General features: G+C 38.5%; 1 protein-coding gene across 5 annotated transcripts in view; it reads left to right on the plus strand.

The window, feature by feature from the left end:
* arhgef12a (Rho guanine nucleotide exchange factor (GEF) 12a) overlaps positions 1 to 5033 on the plus strand; it is a 61481-nt gene extending 56448 nt beyond the window's left edge. For 4 of the 5 annotated variants that reach the window (XM_057350781.1, XM_057350784.1, XM_057350786.1 and 1 more), the window contains 9 exons: positions 164 to 331; positions 776 to 863; positions 950 to 1030; positions 1508 to 1587; positions 1680 to 1853; positions 2396 to 2596; positions 3417 to 3637; positions 3906 to 3981; positions 4082 to 5032. In XM_057350781.1, the coding sequence (XP_057206764.1) occupies positions 164 to 331; positions 776 to 863; positions 950 to 1030; positions 1508 to 1587; positions 1680 to 1853; positions 2396 to 2596; positions 3417 to 3637; positions 3906 to 3981; positions 4082 to 4092 (1100 nt within the window). In that variant the 3' untranslated portion in view covers positions 4093 to 5032. Of the gene's footprint in view, positions 1 to 163; positions 332 to 775; positions 864 to 949; positions 1031 to 1507; positions 1588 to 1679; positions 1854 to 2395; positions 2597 to 3416; positions 3638 to 3905; positions 3982 to 4081 lie in introns of all 5 variants that reach the window. The other variant, XM_057350783.1, reaches the window with a different exon arrangement.
* Positions 5034 to 16850: the final 11817 nt, after the last annotated feature.

A 16850-nucleotide genomic window follows, 5' to 3' on the forward strand; every position in this document is an offset into this window, starting at 1 on the left:
CCCCCCCCCCCCCGTTGAGAACCACTGTTCAAAACAAACACTATTTTGGTTTGATATTTTATGTAATGTGGTGCCTTTAAGTGTGGCTTGTATGTGATTCTATGTCTTTTACTGTGAGGTGTATTTTGATATTGGTTTTATGAATTTGTTGTGTGTGTATCAGAGCTGTATACTTTACTCCTGGAAGACATCCTGGTACTGTTGCAGAAGCAGGACGAGCGTCTTATTCTCAGATGTCAGAGTAAGAACCTCGCGGGTACTGCTGACACCAAACACATCTTCAGTCCCATCATCAAACTCAGCACTGTGCTGGTGCGCTCGGTGGCGACAGGTGAGCTTCTGTCTGCTCTCTCTCAGACATTCACATACACTGCAGATTTTCCGGTGCTCTTCACTTGTCGAGTTCAATCCATAGCAAACGACATTGCTAACAATATTGTGTCAAATGAGCAGAACCGAATATCTGAAAGCAAGACGTTTTGCATTTCACAACAAACCTTTGATCTGCACGTCAGGTTTGCTTATTGTGTTTTTCAGAAAACATTTTGTAAATTGAATTACCGTCTTTTCTATACCGTTTCACAAATTTCTCTCGTGAATTCTTGTTGACATGCATATGGGAAATATCATGTTATGCTAATTGTGACTGATATCGTACCAATCTTGGACCGCTCAAGGCAAACCTTTGCACTTCGCATACATCATAAACTTTCCTCACCCAGACATATTTGAAAGAATCTCTCCTTATTTGCTCTTCCATGTTTTCCCAAAACAGACAACAGGTCTTTCTTCGTGATCTCCATGTCTGAAAACGGAGCTCAGATCTATGAGCTGATGGCCCAGACGGTGTCTGATCAGAGAATGTAAGTGCTTGACCCGTTTTCTCCATCTCGCTGTCTGTCCGCTCTCATTCACAGAACTGGGTTCATTCTCTTGATTCTCTCATCAGGTGGCAGCGACAGATCAGTCAGAGGGCAGATGTCATGAAGGCCGCCAAAATACACAGCGTCATTCTGTTACCTCAGAGCGAGTGAGTGAATCTCCACTTAACCTCAGTTTGATTTTCCTCTTTGTACCGGACCCCCTGCAGCCCTCTGACAGCATTATAAATCCATCATATGACATCTGCATGGCCTTGGGTAGGTCAACTGAATTTCTGTGATTCGTTCAATGAGAATAGCCTCAACTATCCATTTCAAAACGACTGTTTTAGACAGGATTCTTAAATTTCATTTCTCTATCATTCACATCACTCAGATTTATGAATTCAAATCTTCAATCCAAAAAGATGAAAAGAAAATATCTCACCAAAGAATAGAAATAGCGTAAAAGCCACATTGCCCACAATAACATCTGAGCTCCAGCGGTGCCGCTATTCCTCTGTAAACTTTCATGCATGATGTCACGGCTTGTCGATGATGCCCCTTCTCCGGGTCAGCAGGGGGCCAGACCGATTTTCAACACGCCGTCGTACGCTACATTACATAACCATTTATCTGCATTCTAGTGGGGACCGTGACAGTGTTGAATTGAGCAAGTTCAGCAAAGGCTCCGACCGCATCTCCACGGGAAGCGTTCAGTCGGCAGGTAGCTACCCACACATCTGCTTTACTCTGAATGTAAAAGTGAGTTGATTGGTACCATACCCGCTAACTCAAGACTTCATCATCTGCTCCCAGAGAAAGATTTTTCCCCATCGGCAGCCTTGCGGGATTGTGTTCCTGACACTTCGGAAGAGGACCGGGTACAAAGAGCTGGCCGGGACGGCTCCTATCTGGTCTCAGAACTGATGAACGACAAGGATACAGATTCTATCGCCAGTTCATCTAAAGCAGATGAGGCCCTGAAAACTTGTAAGGCATCATTTGGGTATTCTACATTTGCCTATTAAGCGCGTTGTGCATGTGCATAAAAATAGTATGTAGTTGTGCCTGCTTTTACATTTTTTCCTCCTCTTACTTAATAAAGCCTCCCCATCATGTTTGCCAGACATCTTGACAATGCCTGATAGTTAAGGCTACTGTGGCCATTTGTTTTGGCATGATCTCAGCTGTGTGTGGCAGGAGTACTTTCCGTTGCTCGCCAACTTCACACAATGAAAATACAGCCTTTTTAATTAAAATACTCAAGGGATGTTTATTTTCCAACTGTCTTTAATTGGATTTCTTTCTAACAATAGAAAATGTAAGGTCTTGTGCTTACTGAAGGCATTCCGGTCTGCTGAAATCAACAAATATGTGAAAAGTGCACCATTTGCATTTTACAATGAAACTCTTGAATAATTTGGGGCGGATTGCTTTAAACTGAATTATGAACACAATATATGCCTGTTTACTTCCTCATGAGGTCAGCGTGAGTTTTTATTCTGGTGTATGTGAAATCATCTTCTGTTTAGTGGCTGCGCTGAAGCAGGTTTTGGTGACTCAGCTCATGGCTCAGGATGAGGGCGAGCATCTGGGCCGATCGGCCGGCAGCCGTCTCCTCAGGACCACGTCGCTTCGCACGCCGGTGGAGCACAGCTCTATTCGAACCCCTAGCCGAGCTCAGGACTACACCTCTGGAGACACGGGTTTCTACGAGTGTCCGGAGGACTACGGTGAGTGTGTTTGAACAACACATTTGTTGAAATTGGTGGAATGGAAAAGTTTGGTTACCATCAAACAGAAGTTTATCTACTGTTTACAGTAAGAGATGCCTCATTAAATAGAAAAATGTAGAGGTAGCTTGGCGGTTTAGTGTCATGCGTGGGCAACCGGAGTTTGAATCAGGTTTAGTTTATTTTCTGATTCCACTTAATCATCATCTCTCCTTTGTTTCCTGTAACGTCGCCATTGTCACATTAATTAAGTGTAAAAATCCTATTAAAATAATTGTTAAAGGTATAAAAGAAAATCATGCCCATGAGATATAATGAGTGTATATTAGTATGGGTAAAATTAAGATATAACTTCAGAGTAAAATAGCTTGATGAGGTTCAAAGAGTTTCATTTAAAAGTTGGACAATCCAAAAAATGTGCAGCAATTGAAGAACCGCAGAACACAATATGGATGGATAGGGATGAATGAATAGATATAAATATAGATGGATATAGAGATGGTTGGATGGATATAAATATAGATAAATATGGATGGATTTAGAGATAGATATAAAGATGGATGGATGGATGGATGGATGGATGGATGGATGGATGGATGGATGGATAAATATAGGTAGATACAAATATGGATGGATATAGAGATGATGAATGGATAATATAGATAGATACTGTATAAAGATGGATGGATATAAATATAGAAAGATATAAGAATGGATGGTTAAATATAAATATGGATGGATAGAAATATAGAAAGATATAACGATGGATAGATATAAAGATGGATGGTGGATGTAGTTGACTGTATGTTTTCTTTCTTAGCAGCTTATCTGGTTCTGGAGGGGTACGGAGGTTCGGGTGAGAGCAGCACCGATGACGACATTCAGGTTGGCAGGAAGGAGCTGGGTTTGGCGCACAGCTGCGCTGCAGATTCGGGTATCAGCCTCAAGTTCTCCTCACCCTCCTCAGGCAGCACGTCTCGCCTCAGCAGACAGGTCCTTTCACATCTCCGCAGCCTGCAGGCCAACCTCAACCACCTCAAGGTCAAACTCCTCATAATGTTCTCTGAATTGGGACTAGACCATGTATGAAATATTTGCTATATGCATTCATATATTTGCAATTTGAGTTGCTTAGTATATGAAATATCAGATGTGAAAAACTCGATTTTTAATATAGTCCAAATGTTGGTTGACCAGGGAAAAAACTCACTTTAGAGGAAATAGAAAGCCATCAACATATGTATTTTTGCATTTTTAAAGCTATATATAGAATAGCTGGAGTCTCATTCTGAGTCTGAATGTGTTTCAGGAGATGGAAACAAAGTATTATAATCTGCTTCGCCAAAGGCCTGTCGGTTCCACCACAGATACAGATGAGAGCAGAGGTAAAGGCTATCGATTAAAAAAATCCTCAAATGTTATTTGACACCGAGTCCTTGTTTCAGAGTTGTTCCATCTCTCGGCAATGTCATATTTTTCCTGCAGATAAGAAATAGTGTGGCAGAAGTTCCTGGCTCCTGTGATGAAGGGGGCAGCGCTTCTATCAATAGCACGCTCCACACCAGCCTGTCTTCCTTCCTGCTGAACACCTCCATCCAAAAATGAGGGAAATATTCTAACAAGGCCTCTCGCTTCTGTCAGCACTCGTCAATTAGGGAAGACGGACTGTCTCCTCTCAGCCTTGCCTGTCCCTGTAACACGTCCTTATTCTAACAAACATGGGCAGCCCAGTCCTGTCCCAACAGTCCTAGAGAGAAGACACCTATACCAAAATGTAAAAAGCTGTGTGTTTAGATAAATATATATATGTAATAAACACAAGATGAGAAAACAAAGGAACTTTTTTAACTAATGTATTATGATTTTGTTTTTCCTTTTTTTAAATCCCAAGATGTATTTATTTTTCTTTTAGTATTTCCATGTTTCTTGCATGCTTTTGGCTGTTGAAGCTCCTAAGATGCCTGTCGCTATAGGCTTCAATATGACTGAACACGTCAAAAGCTTCACGATTCAGACTCTCTTGTGTGGAAAACCAAGTCCACATCTTAGATGAAGAGAAGTGTTTAGTTCTTCCAGCCAGCTGACATTCCTCTCGGACTGATGCAATGGCCCATGAGAACCTTCTGTTGAGATGAAGAGTGGATGGAGCTCAGGCTCTTCTGGTCTGCAGCCAAGTTTGATGACTGCAAAAAGCTAAGAATTTATATTCATCAAGATGGATGCAAAACCTGGAAATAAAGACGCTATGACAACCTCTGTACTGATCAGTCTGCCGTTTTTAATAAACATTTACATTTATTCGTTTAGCAGACGCTTTTATCCAAAAGCGACTTACAAGTTGGGTAAACAATGGAAGCAATTGGGTCAGCATTAGGACAACAAAAAGCATAAGTGCAATAAAACATGTATCACAAAGCCTACTACAGTGTACAGAGCTAAGTTTTTTAAGATTTTTTATTTTTTTATATATAGATAGTGGAAAAGAGATAGAAGTCAGAAATGATCGGTCAGGTGCTGACGGAAGAGATGTGTTTTCAGCCGAATCTTAGAGATTGCCACAGAATCTTCTGATCTTGTAGCAGCAGGCAGATCATTCCACAAATGTGGAACCGATCCAGAGAAGGTTCGTGAGCGATTTTTTTTTTTTTTACCTTTTTGGGATTGCACCACAAGACGTCATTCGTTTGCAGAGCGTAAGGATCTGGCGTGTACATAAGTCTGTATTAGCGAGTGAAGGTAAGGGGGTGCCAAACCAGTGGTGGTCTTGTAGGCCAGGAGCAGAGTCTTGAATTTGATACGAGCGACTATAGGGAGCCAATGTAACTTAATGAAGAGAGGAGTGACGTGCGCTCTCCTCGGTTCATTGAAGACCACTCTTTCGCAGCTGCATTCTGGATCATCAGTAAGAGGTTTGGTTGTGCAAGCTGGAAGTCCAGCTAGTAGGGCATTGCAATAGTCCAGTATGGACAGGACAAGAGCCTGGACTAGGACCTGCGTAGCATGCTCTGATAGGAAAGGCCTAATTTTCCTGATATTGTAGAGGATGAATCTACAGGACCGAGTGGGTACGGGTACACAAATGTTTATGACCCAAAGTCAGTATAAACTATACGAGCACATCAGTTGTTTAAAGAGTAACAGGGCCAAGTGTAACTTCTGCCTGCAAGTTCAGAAGTGGTTCTACAATGCTGTCGCTCGAATAATCATGATTATAACATGACAAATGTTGAAGCAATTTTCATCTGGAAAATGGTGTCATTTGTGCGTGTAATTGTTTTATAGAGAATAAAAACAAGGATGGTAGTGGAACAACACAAAGAGCAAAAGATGCACATTAGGCCTATGTTTATAACGTTTGTTTTTTTCCATGCTGTCTTTTGTTGCCACAGAAAATGATGGACAATGGGGTTGGGTCAGGAGAATTAAGGGGGAAAGTTCCCAATTAGCACAGGTATGTCTGCAAGACGTCTGCTAAAGATCTGGAAAACATCTGCTGTGTAAAAACTAGTGCTGTCAAACATCCAGAATAAAAGTTTGTGTTTACATAATATACTGTATGTCTGTGTACTGTGCATAATAATTTTGTATTTAGAAACACATACACGTATTAGGAAATATTAACATATATTTATTTATATTCACCAATAATTAAACTGTATCTAAATGTTTATCTTTTTTTACTTCATATTTTTCTAAAATATATACATGTATGTAAATGCGTTTATAAATACAAAATTATTATGCACAGTACACAGACATATAGACATATATTATGTAAACACAAACTTTTATTCTGGATGTGATTAATCGCGATTAATCGTTTGACAGCCTTGTACAAACATCTGATAAACATATTAGAAAGAGCATGAAAGAGTTTTACATCTATTCTAAATCATCTTACAGATATCTTCAAAATGTCTGTCTGACAGCAGACGTCTCAGAGACGTGTTGCAAATGAGTCTTACAGATGTAAATACAGACATCTACCAGGTATATGTGTGCTATCAGGATTCAGATGTTTTTTTTTTTCAAATTTCATATCTATTCTTGAGTTACAGACTAGTAGACGGTTCGGCCACACGCATCTGGCACTAACTTAACCTCCGGTCTGTGGTTATAATGTAAAAAATTATTTCACATTTAATTAATATACATACTTATTTAACTGTTTATCAGTTTTATTGAATTAAAATAAAACTACACAACAGTTATTGATTCATTGCAGAGGTATACCGAAAGTTAAGTTTCGGCCACGTAACGTTTATGTTGCCGCTGAAACATGCTTGTCATAATAACATATAACAACAGTAGAATAAATAATAAACACCAAAAGACATTTAGGATTATAATGGTTATTGATCAAATTCTATCGGCTTAATTCTTTATCTGACACACCCCTACTATACACAGTTGGGGCTCGAAGAAAATCTCGTTGTGATGTCTTCCTCTCAAATACGATTTTTTCCTCAGTGACCTGAGCAGTACTTACAGGTTACAGTAGGTCTTGTCACAGTAATGTTTCTGTCATATTCGGTTTTTATTATGTTTTTATTAAGCAATTCTACGTTATCAAGATGAAAAATGAGCGAGATGTGCACCTGACACCTATCGTTAAATGGATGCGCACAATATGTTCCTCTTGATTATTCTGAAGCAGGCCAGTAGAGGGCAGATTGTGCTCTGTGTAAATTCTCGGTTTATGCCCATAAGGCTGCAGTGACATGTCTAACCAACATATACAGCTAAGCTATATGCATTTAAATAATATTTTCAGGCTTGGCAGTGACTCATAACGCACACTTGTTGAAAAAGATCAAAAACGATCCCCTAAATACGCTCTTGCATTCATTCACATTAATCACAGTGCTCCCTCTTAGCCTTGGCCAATTTTCGTTAAGCAGTTTTCGAGGCGTATTGTGTTGTGTGAAGGAAAACACTAGCCTTCTGCACTCTTGTGTCCTTTGTGGTACATTGTTCCTGACTCTTAACACATGATGCAGTTAAGTGCAGAGTAACAGACAGTCAGCAGGATAATTCATTGTCTCCACATGCACCTGTCAATTATCTAATTGAAGCACAGAGGGGGCGACAGGAAGGGCAAACTGTGGTGTCACATCACATCTTCGTCTTTCGGGTCACCTAGCCCAGCGGTTCTCAAACTTTTTCGTTGTAAGGCCCCCATTTGTGTAGAGTGCATCGCTTCATGGCCCCCCAAATAAAACGTATAATCTTAAATTTAAAAATTCAATTAAACATAAAATATGATGGCCCGGTTTCACAGACACGGCTTATCTTAAGCCAGGACTTTGCCTTAGTTAAATTAAGATATTTATGTCGCTTTTATAAATGCCTTAGAAGAAGACACTACTGGTGTGCATCTTGAGACAAGACAATGGCACTAGTATATTTTGAGATATTTCTGGGCAAGTTATATTGAGTTAAGACAGGTCACACATTCATTTTAGTCTGGGACTAGCCTTAAGCCTTGTCTGTGAAACCGGGCCATTAGGTTATACAATGCTGGGAACATCAATACTTTTGGTGCATGGTCTTATTTTTCTGATGTTTGATTGCATAAAAGCTATGATACATTTCTATATTTCATAAAATGCCACAAAATCTGTGGCCCCCCCAGTTTGAGAACCACTGACCTAGACCAACCTGAAAGCTTATTGTTGTTTTATACTCTTACAAACTCATGGAAGGATACCCTTCCTATTTAAATGTGGTTAATTAAAATGGTTCATGAAAATTGCATGCAATCATTTGATTATGGATGATCGACATCTGGCAAGGTACCAATACAAAGTTCAATGATGGTACTGGCTGTACTATGATATATCGGTCAAAAGTTTAGGGTCATTTCACTAAATTCATTCTCGTAATCTTAACGGTATAGTTCACCCAAAAATGAAAATTCTGTCATTGTTTGCTCACCCTCATGTTATTTCATATCTGTATAAATGACTTCGTTCTGATGGACACAGAGAAAGATATTTGTAAGAATGTTAGCCATTTTCGATTCTGTGAAATCATTGACTGCCATAGTAGGAAAAATTTAATGGTAGTCAAAGGTTCCCCATAACTGTTTGTCTTCCTAAATTCTTCAAAATATCTCATTTTGTGTTCAACAGAACAACAAATGTTTTCCTAGTACTATGGTAGTGGATGTCACAGAACTGAAAATTGCTAACATTCTTACAAATATCAAATATCTTTGTGTTTAACAGAACAAAGAAATTTATATGAAACAAGGGTGAGTAAATGATGACAGAATTTTTATTTTTGAGTGAACTATACATTTAAGTCTTTTGCTCTGATTTAAAAATAATTTTTGTAGACAAAAACTGTATTGTTCCAACACATTACTTTGGTAACAAAACCAAACTTATTAAAACAAGTTTTTGAAACATAACCAGCTTAGAGACCCGAATAGATGGGAACTTTTTCCATATTGTTTAAACATCAAGACGTTAGTTGAAAATATTTCTGCACATTCTAGGCATATGGTCACTACTTGGAAGATGCTTAATTATAGAAAATCTAATTATATCAAATATTTTAAATATAATATTTTTTTATATCAAATATACAGTATTATATCAAATTATAAACAATTGCTTCAGTTATTGTGTTTCTCCATAGTTTAAATGTGTTTGCTAAAAATTCTAAAATGTAGAAAGACAAAGTGATCCTATATTTTTGAAAAGTAGTGTATATACAGTATGTTCATGTGCAATAGTTTTAAATGGAACTAAAACATGGTGTTGTCTTTGTACCAAGGGTGCAACAACCCTATTGGACCTGCTTCATTTATTCCATTTTTGTTTGTTGTCTAGTGTTTTGTCTCATATTGTCTTGAGACCTTTGAATTTGGCCAAGACGGTTTTCCCAAGTACTTAGTTCTTACAAACATCTCAGGCTTATTATGAAATAATTTTGCAGCTTGGAGAGATGCAAGGAGAGGTCACAAGTCCCTCATTGGATGCTGGTGTTTGATCGTGACTTCATTTCCACCCCTGTGTGAGTAATGAACCTTTCTGTGCGTATTGACTCGTCTAAATGGAACGTTACCCTTCTGTATTTATTCTCACTGCAACGGTGCTTAGCTGCTATTAAATACATAGGTGAACAAACCTGCTTTAACATGGTTTCAGAGAATTTACACACCCTTTTAAAATGACGGTATTATTTAAAGCAGTTAAAGGAAAATGCGTGAAATAGTGTCAGTGTCATTCATAGAAGATTGGGTAAATTAAAATCATGCAAGAGCGATTCTTCACACCGAGAATCAGAAATGTAGTCAATATGCTGTGAGATCTGTGGAGTTACGATTCCATTTTATGATTTAATAAACGTGCAACAATTATTGGGCATGCACTCGTTCATTGAGAAAGTGTATACTACAAATGTTAAAGGGATAATTCATGCAAAAATGATAACTCTGTCACCATGTACTCTTACGTCACTCCAAACCTGTAGGGCTTTTTTTCTTCTGCAGAACACAAAAGAAGATATTTTGAAGAACGTTGGTAACCAAACAACTACATTGGACCCCATTGACTTTCATTGTATGGACACAAAACCACTGAGACATTTCATAAAATATCTTTTGTGTTCAAAAGAAGAATATGTCAGGGTTTAAAAGACATCAGGTAAAAAATGTCGACAGAATTTTTATTTTTGGGTGAACTAACCCTTTAAAGCAGAACTGTGGTAAATGTGCATTCATGGGCTAGCAAACCAATCGATCAGCACCGACAACAGACTACTACCACTGCGTAAAGACAGGCAAGTCTCACCGTGATATGCTTCGCAGCCCCACTCCACCCACTCTCATTGTGTTTGTATCTCTGAATCCTGTCCGCAGGGATAGCTCTGCTCAGCTCAAGTTCACGTGGATAGTGCCCCATAAATTTCAGCAGCCCATTCTCCTGTTGGATGCCAGCAACATTGATGTACTTATCGAGCTGTTGGTAGAGATAGAGTTGAAGGCGGGAGGGGGCTTAACCGCTGTCTCATTACCATGGTGAGCGTCTGCTTCATCATTCTGGGCTCCGTGTGTGAATCATTCATCTGAGACGCAGGCATACCAGGAATGACCCACTCGGTATATTCAGGGACCTGTTGGCTTGAGTTTAATCTCAAAAGCAACAAGAAAAATGAATGACGTCTTTATCTTCTTCTGTGGCACTACTGGATGCCATCAGCTCTGTTTAATTATGATGGAAGCAGGACTTGGGTGCTTTTAATGTGATATCAGAGAAGATGAAATAGACGGGAGAAAGTAGAGGGAAGGCGTTCTGACTATCTAAGGTCACGGAATACAATCACTTGTTAGAAAGAATTAATCATTGGATGTGCCAATGTTTGCCAAGATAGTGTCATTCAGAGTTTTGATTCAGGCTTTATGGCAAATAAACTCTTTTGCTCCTGGAATGACTTGTTTTGTGAATTACTTTAGTAAAAATGTACAATAAGGTTGTATTTGCTAACATTAGTTAACACATTAGCTTAAATGAACTATCACTGAACCATCCTTCTACAACATTTAATGTTAGTTTAATAGCATTTACAAATGTATCAAATGTTAAATAAGAACTAGCATGAACAATTGTATTGGTATTAACATTAACAAAGATTAATAATAGCTGAAAAACTGTTTTACTCAATGTTAGTTCATGTTAGCTACACCGAAGTAATATGGGAATATACTGTAGGAATTTTCAGTATTGAGTTTTTACAGTTGTTTTATTTAAATTTTGCTCTGCATTGCTTTGTGTTTTAACATTAATGGAAATGACTGTAAAATAAACTGATAAAGTACTGGCGGAAAATTACCAGTACATTTTCCATTAATTTTTCCATTATAAAAAATGGAGTTTTACAGAATTTTGCTGTTTTTTTATAGATTCTTCGTGTATTTTTATAATACGGTCAAAAACCGTCAAATTACAAAAAAAAAAAATTGAAACAGAAAAACTGGTCATTTTACTGGGAAAAAACGGTTACTTTTACGTTATATTTCCAGGAACATGTCATTTTTTAAAAAGGGTTTTAAAATCTACTTTTGAAATACGGTAAATTAAAGAAAATGACCACAAATTTACAAGAAAAACAGGGGGAAACTTCTCATTTTACAGGCGCCCCAGCTGACAGAATTTTTTTTTTTTAACTGGATTTTACTTTGACTTTTTTAAGGGAATACTTTTTGTAGCTTTTTTACAATATTGCTCATTTGTTTGAAATGAATGATACAAAGATGTATGATTTTAAGAGAAAAAGCTAACAAAGTTATTGGAACAAAAAACCCTGTAAAAAACGTAAGGTAAAATTACATGTTTTTATGTTATTTTACACCCAAATAAATTTGCTAGTCTAGTTCTGTAATTTGTCTTTTGACCGCATTTCAAAAATACTGTACTACAACTTACAAATGAGATCATACGATTTTTTGTCTGAGACTCGAAAGTCTGACTACACAAATAAAACATCAAAAGAATTACCAAATTATAGATGTGCCACTCTTTATTTATTTGAAAATCCCCCATCAGTGAGATAACGGCACGTAGAATGAACCTCCGTTTGTGAACCTTGAATTGTTTGTAGGTGGTGACAAAAAAGTCAGGTGATTTAATCTGCTTGAACTCCTGTCCCCAAATTCTGATCAACACCCTCCCGTGTTAATGCCTGTGTGAGGACAGAATCTCCACTCCAAAAAGCAGCTGGATAACAAAAGCCTGAGTGGAATTAAAATCACTTCTGTTGTCTGTTACCTTTGCAGGTCAAATTCGATACAGAGCCATTCTAAAGAGGCAGTCAGATATCCTGCTGTCCACTTTAATGCTTCTGATAGCATCCCGGCTTGTGCAGGAAAAGGGCATCTGTTCACCCGCAATGTTGTTCTAGTCCCTCACCGTTGCTGAAAAGTTCAATGTGTCTTGTACGGACAACTGTTGTGAATGGGTTGAGAGGCTGCTGTTATTTCACTGCAAACATATCGAAGAGATACCAGACCATGCACTTAGCGAGGAATGAATGGGTTCATTTACTCCACCTGTTGTGGATTTTTGTGAGGATTACCGAAAGCTTTCGAGGCATTTAGTAGACGACTGAAGCTGAAGTCCTATCTGCGCACAATCTCTGAAGGTTTTATGTTGGTAACGGCTGATTTAGAATGGAGTCTAATTTCTGTTTCTTGAAGAAGCGACAAATTGATGGCTTCACATAGCAAAGTGTAGGAGCGAATGTAGGTATGATTACAATCGCTCTTCAGTCCCTCGAGAGGAAAAATACCTGTTTACCTTGGTTAGCTAAGCTTCTAATAAAGTCCAGACCTTGTGTAAACCTGTATACTCGATAAAAGGAAAATTCGGTGTTGCAGTACGGGAGCTGCTTTTTTAAGTGAGAAAAGTAATAAAATACATAAAAACATGGCCCTTGAGATGCAAAGCATGGTTTTAGATGTGTTGACAGATGGATGGCTTTTTTATGCTCATTTTCCTTTGTTCAATATATCACCCATGAGGTTCAATTATTGTCAGTATAGTAAGGCATGTGTAAACACAAAAATGCTCTGCTCATATGATATGAACATTTTTTAGTCTTAACCTTTTTATTATTCTGCTAAGACTTCAAAGTCGCTTAGGGAGTGCAGTTTTTTGGCATATTTTCTCTTTACAGTACATGGATAGAACATATCAAAAAGCTTTTGTTTTTTTAATAAACCATTTTAACCCATCACATCTGACCAGTAAGTGGCAGTTTTGTTAGATGAACATGATTCTTAGTTTTATGGCTTTAACAGCAGGCTTTCTGTGGCTGGATGCTGGGAAAATGCCAGAACTGTTACCCAGCTGTCTGTCTGGGAGAGGAATCTATACCTCTGGCTGACACAAACACAACAGCACAGCAGTGCATTCAGCCCCAAGAGATTGGCTGATTCATAACTAATGAAGACTTTCCATGCTTGCTCAGGTTAGCACACTTCTGTAGTCACTGAAGCAGTGATGGCTAAGCCCACATACAATCGACACCTTTCCCACATTTTCTTCCCTGACTGCAGGTGATAAAAGAGAATAAATTGAATTATACTAATGTGTGTTAGGTAATATTTTATTGTCCAGCGTTTTCAAATTACATTGTAATACTTTACAAGAAGGTTCTATTTGTTAACAATTAGTTAATGCATTAGCTAACAAGACCTTTAACTATACTTCTAACGCATTTTTCATCTTGTTGATGTTCATTTTGAAATTCACCAATGCATTTTGAAATCAAATGTTGACACTGTTAATATAGTTAAAGAAGCAGTGTGGAGATTTTAGCGGCATCAAGCGGTGAAGCTGTAAATTGCAACCAACGGCTCACTCCCCCCTCCCTTTCGAAACACTACGGTGGCTGACACGGTACTATGATGTTGCCATGTTTTCGCTTCTTTGCCAGAGGAGACAAAGAACGTATTTACGAAACACGCTCTGTAGAGCAGTTTGTCCGTTTAGGGCTATACTGTAGAAACAACATGGTGAATTCCATGTAATGGGACCAGCGGTACATGTAGATAGAAATAGTTAATTCTAAGATAATAAAAACATATCTTTATATATCTCTATAATATATCTTTAAGATCTTTATACACCTCTTAAGACAAAGTTATGTATACTGAATTTCTGTCAATAGATCCTCCAAAAACATTACACACTGGACCTTTAATGCACCTTACTCTACCAATTAACCTGCTACCCAAATGAGTTAAGCAAATATGCAGGGGTTGGGTTATATTGAGAACTTTGTAAATAATGGGTTCTTTCTGCAAAATCGGTGGGTGTAGATTCTGTGCAGGCTTTCGAACAAAGGCTGACAACACTAAGCTCAGAAGTCTGCTCAGAGCACGTTCGCCTATGCGCGTGTTTGTCTTTCTTTGAGTACATGTGGTATTGTTTGCCATCAAGACAACATCTTCCTCTCAAGGGACGTAAAAAAGAAAAAAAATCCATAAGGTTACATACATTCAGTAGGCAGTACACCAAGGGCCCAGAACATCAGCTCTCCCTCGAGCAGGAATCTGGATCTTGTTCCCTCAATCAATGAGAGCAGCGATGTACGACTAGAGACAAAGATAAACAAGTCATCCTCACCTCTGTTAGATCGTCCGTCGCAGAAGCAGCACTGGCAAATGCTTTTATGAGCTCAAACATCATAATGCAGTCTCAAAACAACTGCCCTGTCAGCAAAGACTGTGACTGATTCTCCAAACTCCAGAGATTTGTTTCAGTAAAACAAGTGTCGCCTTTCTTCTGTCCAATTCATTTCTCATCCGAGGCGTATTTGTGGCTCCCGTACATCTTGTGTGCGGCACATCCCTGATGCTAGAACATTGCCAAAATATGAGAATTGTTTATGGCGAAAGCTCAGCCGCCTAATGCGTTTCTGCATTTCACCCCAATGCATCAGCCCTGATTGATACCAGGCCCTTGGTAATAACTTATCACCTGTTGCGCTCTGGTTCGCAGATTCTATTTGAAATTATTCTGTGATAATGAAGTGCAAATGCCCTTGGTTCTGGCATTAGATTGAACCGCCTCAACGTAACAACCTTTCAAATAAGCTAAGTTCATAAATCTATTGTAGATGCTATGAGGAACAAAATATTAAAAGCCTGTCAGCGGATTCTCTTTTGGTGTTGTTGTCGAGTGAAAATTCATGGTGACCTACAGCTCGAGTTTTTTGACCGTCGGTGTTTTTGATAAAGGAAGATTTGTGAATCATGGGTGATGACACAGGAGATCGTATTCATCATCCCAGAAACAGACGAGCACTGCATCTGTTAACCTGCACATGGCCTGTCTTTGTTTTTTTTATAGCAGGAACTTAGGTAGCGTGTAATGGAAATGCAAAGACGTAAACAGATTTAACAGTCACATTCTGTTGCTTCAGGTTGAATGCCAGGGCAGATGAACTCATATGCCACAACTGCTCCTTTTTTGCCTTAAATACTGAGCGTGATATTCTTTGTCCATCACAGGCGTATTGAACTAAACCATAATATATTGTTTGTGCTGTAAAAGTAGACATGTAAAAATATGAATGACATTCCAGTAATGAAAATGTTAAGGCATGATCTAATCTAGGCCTAAACAGATATGAGATTATGGCCTGGTTTCACAGGCCAGGTTTAAGGCTAGTCCCAGACTAAAATGAATGTGTGACCTATGTCTTAACTGAATATAACTTGCCCAGAAATATCTTAAAAAATATCAGTGCCATTGTTTTGTCTCGTCTCGAGGTGTACACCAGTAAAATTCTTCTAGGGTATTTTTATAAAAGCATCATAAAAATCGTAATTCAGCTATGGCATAGTCCTGGCTTTAGCTAAACCGTGTCTGTGAAACCGGGCCTATACGTTTTATTAATTTAGCAGATTAAATCTGTTCTCTCTGTTTTCTTGCTGCCTTTGATAGGTCCAGTCAGTGTCCACCTTAATACGTTTAAAAACGCATCTTTTTCTCTCTGTTTTGGCCTTACTTCCACATAAAATGGCGTTTTTATCAACGAAAACGGAGGCTTTCGGATCGAAAACGATTACGCGTTTTTCGTCATGTGACGAAGTTGTTTTTGCTGCTGTTCAGTTTGATAGCGTCATGTCAGATCGCAAATTTAAGATTGCATTTAAGGAGACGGAATGTTTAATAACTCGCGGTTATTGTTCAACTTCATAGTCTTGTTTTACTCACATCAACATCCCCGTGCCTTTCCGAGCGGAATGAAAACGCCTCACAGAAATGACACAGGTAGAAGCGTCTTACGTTTTACTCATGCGCAAGTACACGAATAAACGTTTTCAGTACATTTCTATGTGGATGGGCAGCACTTGGAAATCTCCAGAGTGGACGAAGAGCATTTTTAAACCGTATTAATGTGGATAAAGTCGTCCTCCTCATATGAACCGATTTGAGTTTATAGTGTTTGTGCATCTGAACGTTTTGGCACATTCGCTAATTCTCATGAAGTTTAAAGTGATAGTTCACCCAAAAAGGACAATTCTGTCATCATTTACTCACCCTCTTTTCAAACCTGTATGACTTTCTTTCTTCCGCAGAACACAAAAGATAATTTGAAGAAAGTTGGTAACCGAACAGCACTGGACCCCATTCACTTATATTGTATGGACACAAAACCAATGCAAGTGGGTCTAGTTCACAACATTTTTCAAAATATCTTCTTTTGTGTTCTCAAAAAAAGTCATACAGGTTTG

Source organism: Triplophysa rosa, linkage group LG14 (genome assembly GCF_024868665.1).
Source record: "Triplophysa rosa linkage group LG14, Trosa_1v2, whole genome shotgun sequence".
Lineage (NCBI taxonomy): Eukaryota > Metazoa > Chordata > Actinopteri > Cypriniformes > Nemacheilidae > Triplophysa > Triplophysa rosa.